This window comes from Chrysochloris asiatica, unplaced genomic scaffold (genome assembly GCF_000296735.1).
Source record: "Chrysochloris asiatica unplaced genomic scaffold, ChrAsi1.0 scaffold00116, whole genome shotgun sequence".
NCBI classification, from domain to species: Eukaryota; Metazoa; Chordata; class Mammalia; order Afrosoricida; family Chrysochloridae; genus Chrysochloris; species Chrysochloris asiatica.
In genome coordinates, this window is record NW_006408634.1 from 1,962,279 (window position 1) to 1,967,812 (window position 5,534).

Sequence of the window (5,534 nt, forward strand, 5' to 3'; positions counted from 1 at the left end):
TTTTTTTCCTCTTCTTTCTTCTTCTAGTTGAGCTCTGATCATCCAGTCATTGAAGCCAGGTCAAGTGGGTATTATCTGCAAGTGTGTGTGTTCTTGTGCATATACCCTCTCTTCTTATCAGCTGGACACTTCACTCTCCACTCTAGTCCTCTGTGGCTATGTCTCTGACTCTGGGCCATTATTGTTCAGTTTTAAGATGACTTCAGGGAATATTTTTGGTTTAAGGTTTAAAGAGTATCTCGGGGCAGTTGTTTTGAGAGTTCATTTGACCTCAGTCTGTAGGGTTTTCATTGGCTGATTTCCAGTGGTAGATTGCTAGGCCTCTTCCTGGCCCTAATCCAATCCCAGAGACACAGACAGAACTGACTGTTCCATTTCTCACATTTAGGGACTATGTCGGTGGCGGGGTCTGTCCCAGCAAAGCCACCATACCTGGGAAAACCGTCATTGTGACAGGTGCCAACACTGGTATCGGGAAACACACCGCCTTGGAACTGGCTAAAAGAGGTAAAGTCCCCACTGGCCGCCTGCTTTTGCTGCCCAGAACTTTAGTGTGAGGTCATGAGTGGGCAGGGGGAGTTTGCTTTCCTGGGAAATGTTGTAGTCATTGGTGCTTTGGGGTGCAAGCGTTAGAAACCAAACTAATGCTACCTTAAGCCAAAAAAGCTTGTGTGCTTGGAATGGATAGGGAGGGTTCAGGGCCTCAGAGGAAACTGAGGAAGCTTTAAATTTTTTTTCCCCTCCTGTGGTATTGACCTCAGTCTTTCCTACCTCCATTGGACCTAGTTCAAGTTGGGGGCCTTGTTAGTGTCAGAGGTCAGAGGTTAGGACCTGACTTCAGGTTCGTCTAGATTTAGGTTGTCCCAGTTTAATAATTCCAGTGGAAAGAGAGAACCTCCCCTCTGCCTCCTGATGCCTTTGTATAGAAGATTCCAGGGAAGGACTCTGATTGGCTCTTTCTGGGTCATGAGCACACAGCCTGGACCAGTCACTGGGGCCATTCACTTATTAATTCATCCAAGAAGTATTTATTGAGCCCTGTCTACTGTTCAAGCCCTGCTTCCTATTCTGTCTTCAGATTTGTTTTTCAACAGCTTTTGTTTAAAAAATGTAATTCACACAGCGCACAGTTTGCTCTGTGCATGCCCATGGCTTTTAGCATGTTCACAGAGAGATACAACCACCAACACATTTCAGAATATTTTCATCACCCTGGAAGAAAGCTACAGCACACCACTCTTGCTGCTGGGCCCTCGGTAACCATTCATCCACTTCCTGTTTCTGTAGAGTTCCTTATTGATATTTCATTGGAGCGGAATCATGTTGAGCATGATCTTTCGGGTCTGGCTTCTTTTATTCGGTGTAACTTTAGAGACTCATCCGCTTGGTAGCATGTATAAACACCACCTTCCTTTCTCTGGATGAGTGATCTCCACTTGGAGGCCTAGTGTCACAGCATGTTAAGCACTGGATTGCTAACCACAAGGTCAGTAGTTCAAACCCACCAGATGCTCCTCTGGAGAAAGCTGAGGCTATCTGTACCCGTAAAGATTTGCAGCCTCGGAGGCCCCATGGAGCAGTTTTGCTCTGCTCTCATAGGCTCGCTGTGGGTCAGAATTGAGTCTTGAAGACAGTGCTTCAACCCTTGGTTCACAGGGCCCTGGTTGTGCACTGGTTAAAGTGCTCCTACCTACTCCAAAAGGTCGGTGTTTTGAACCTACCAGCAACTCCGTGAGAGAAAGTTGAGGGAGTACACAGTTTCAGTGAAGACACGCAACCTTGGAAACTAATCAACGGTTCTCTGTAGTTTGGTTTGGGAACTGCTAGGTAAGACCCCTGGTGATGCAGTGCTTAAGTGCTCAGCTGAGAACAGAAAGACTGGTAGTTCATACTCACCAGCCTCTCTGGGAGAAAGATGAGGCAGTTTGCTCCCATAAAGATTTACAGCATCAGAAACCCTACAGGTTCTGAGTTATGAGTCTTGAAGGCAGTGTTTTACCCCTTGTTCAATGAGCCCTGGTGACTCAATGGCTAAAGCTCCCACTGAGTTCAAAAGATTGGTGGTTTGAGACCACCAGCCGCTTCACTGGACAGAGTGGAACTGCTCCGTAGGGTTTCCAAGGCTGTAAATCTTTATGGGAGCAGACAGCTTCGTCTTTCTCCAGTGGAGCGACTGGTGGGTTTGAACTGCTGACCTTGTGGTTAACAGCCCAAGACGAGGCAGTCTGCTGTTGTAAAGATCTACAGCTTCAGAAATTTGTGGAGTAGTTCGGTATTGCCTTGCCGGGTCTGGATTGACTTGCTGGCAGTGGGTTTGGTGTGGTTTGCACTTGGAAGGACCCCTGGTGGCACAGTGGTTAAGTGCTCGGCTGCTGACGGGAAGGCCGCTGGTTCATACCCACCCGGGGAAGGATGTGACAGTCTGTTCCGGTACAGATTACATCTCAGAAACCCCATGGGGCAGTTCCGCTCAGTCCTACAGAGTTATTACGCGTGGGAACAGACCCGAAGGCAGGGGGAAGGCTTGGTTTGGATTACCCATTGCATGCTGGTCCATTCATCTGTCAGTGAACATCTGGGTGGTCTTCATCTTGGGATTATAGTGCTGCTATGAACACTGGTGGGCCAGCTTTCGTGCGGAAATAGGTTTTCATTTCTCTCGAGTAGATATTTAGGAGTGAATTTTGTGGGTTTTTTTTTCGCCTTTTAATGTTCCGTGTCCTGGGCTTCCAGGAGGCAACATCATTCTGGCCTGTCGAGACATGGAGAAGTGTGAAGCAGCAGCAAAGGACATTCGTGGGGAGACCCTCAATCATCGCGTCAGTGCCCGGCACCTGGACTTGTCTTCCCTCAAGTCCATCCGAGAGTTCGCAAAGAAGATCATCGCAGGTGGGAAGGGGAGCACTGGGAATGTAGGATCGGGGGCTTGGGCACCTGGCGATCACTGAATGGCTTCAGACAAGCTCTCTTAGTCTCGTTAGGGGGTCCTCAAAGAAAAGTCCCATCAAAAGTGCCTTCTGAGGGAATCTGCTGGAGGAGTTACATTCAAGGCAGACAAGTCAGCTCAGAATGTTAGGGAGACTGTGCATTTTGGGATAGCAAATGGGTTATTTTGATAGATTTTTTCTTGAAGTACCAGGACAGCCTTGGGGGGCTTATGAAGTATTTCTTTGGCTCGTTGTAGGCGTCTCCAAGTGGAAGGGCCCAACCTGGAGTCCAGGGAACTCCTATTCTCTTTACTGGGCTGTTTCTTTCAGCCAGTCCCAGGATTATGCTGGTATTCTCAGCACTTCTACCACATCAGTGACTCACCTGTTCTCTCAATGACTCATTCCTTCTCAGGTAGGAATCTGGTGATGTGACCTGAAAGTATGAAAGGGTACGCAGCAAATAGTCATCCTGCTACACCCAGCTGCTTCAGAGGTATTCAGGGTTCCAGCGTCTCCTAGAACGTCTTTGGAGATGTTTTAAATAAAAACAATGTAAACTATGTGCATTCCTCTAGCCCACCACTCTTCACGCTTTTCTACAAATGGTAGCCTGCTGTCCGCATGGGGCTAGCCTGCACCTCACTTTTCTACAGGTATTTCGAGAGGTTGCGCTGGCTCCACAGAATGAGCACTGGACTGCAAATCACAAGGTCAGCGGTTCAAGTCCACCAGCCACTATGTGTCAGAACGATGAGGCTTTCTGTTCCCGTAAAAGTTTACTTTATGGGAACAGAAAGTTCCTTCTCGAGGGGTGGGGGGTGGGGTTCATTCCAGACCCCCTGCTAATACCATCCTTGACCTTGGTGACCTTGGACAGACGTCCCTTAGAGATACTGTGTACTTAGTCTCAGGTCACCACAATGAAGGGAGCATCATAGTAAGGTCAGGTTTCCCGGTGCATATAAGAGTTGCTCGCCCATAGTCTCATAAAGCCATTCCAGAAAAACAAACAAAACTTTGGGGGATAAAATATGACTTAAACATAGAATGTTGTTGTTAGATGCCATTGAGTCGGTACCCTACGCACAACAGAACAAAACATAGAATGGGATCTGTTTAAATATGGAATGAAGACTAACACGAGGAGAATTATGGTTCAAAACAGAGTATGTGCTGGTCATCTTAATGAAGTAAGAATACGAACTGAGGGAGGGTGGTCACCCCCTTTCATCCCAAGAAATGATTGATTCTGCTGAAAGTAAGCCATAGTCTCCCCCACTGAATATTCCAGTCCCTTAATACACCTCACCATTGTTTTTGGGGACCACAGAGAAGTCTGTCACCAGCCAGTAGCTCTTTAAGAAAGGAAAGATTGATCTACGAGCCAACATTTTTTTTTTCCTGTTTCCTGTTGCTTCTCTCCTGTCCAACTCAAGTAAAATTAAATACTTTTAAGACATAGGAAAAAAGTTATGTTTACACTATACTGTAGTGTGTTAAGTGTACAACAAACAGCATCATGGGAAAGTGTGAAATCTGTGGGAGTGATTAAAATGTGACACAGTCACGTGAAGTGAGGACACACTTGGTAAAATGGTGCCGACAGACTTGCTCAGCACAGGTTTGCACAGACTTTCAATTTGTAAAAAACAAAACAGCAGTATCTCTTCTTGGTGTTAAGCCATGGTTTTGGTTCTGATTTGTAGTGGTGACTATGTGCCGTGGAGTTTGTTTTGACACGTAACAACCCCGTATAATGTTTCTGAGGCTATAAATCTTTACGGGAACAGAAAGCCTCATCGTTCTCCCACATAGTGGCTGGTGGACTTGAACCACCGACCTTGTGGTTCACAGTCCATTGCTCATTCTGTGGAGCCACCGTGATCTCTCGAAATGTCTGCAGAGCCCAATCAAGTGAAGTGAAATAAAATAGAGTATGCTTTACGAGGGAACTTCATTAAGAGCGTGGAGAGTGGAATTAGAAGGTAGAGGACTTTTTTCCAGGAACGTCAGGGTGTGGATATGGCGGATTGACTTCATGGGTTTGCTATTAACAGGCAATGGGCTTGCTTCCAGGGTTTTGCTGCTACAAACAGTGCTATTGCGAATATCCTTTTATAGTTCTGTTTTCTCACATCCACGAGGCTCTCTGTCAATCTTTGAGACAGTCTGTCTTCCTTTTCTCTTCCTAACACGACATCTTTGTCATCAAAGTGACATCTTTTGCTTTTTGAAAACCGTACAGAAGTCTTTTGCAGAGGATTTGCCCAGTGCGGTGCTGTTGAGTCGATTCTGAATCATGGTGAGTCCATGTGTCAGAGCAGAAACGTGCTTCGGAGGGGTTTCAAGGTGTCTAGGTTCTCTAGTCCTGCCACACAGAAATACCAAACAGAAACATATGCTCTCAGCGTTTAGGAGGTGAGAGGTCCGAGGTCGGAGCGCCGCTGGCTTTGGAGAAAGGTCCCTGTCTCCTTTCAGCATCTGTAGGCCCAGCATGCCTTGGAGATGCCCTTGTGTCTCGGCATCAGTCTTCCCCCGGATCCTTGTGTCTCGGCATCAGTCTTCCCCCGGATCCTTGTGTCTCGGCATCAGTCTTCCCCCGGA

The 5,534-nt window shown here is 47.0% G+C and overlaps 1 protein-coding gene across 1 annotated transcript in view; it reads left to right on the forward strand.

The window, feature by feature from the left end:
- The window catches only part of RDH13 (retinol dehydrogenase 13 (all-trans/9-cis)), an 18,788-nt gene that overhangs the window by 3,031 nt on the left and 10,223 nt on the right, over positions 1 to 5,534 (forward strand). The window contains exons 2-3 of the mRNA XM_006868300.1: positions 389 to 507; positions 2,734 to 2,889. Coding sequence (XP_006868362.1) covers positions 389 to 507; positions 2,734 to 2,889 — 275 coding nt within the window. The remainder of the gene's footprint in view (positions 1 to 388; positions 508 to 2,733; positions 2,890 to 5,534) is intronic.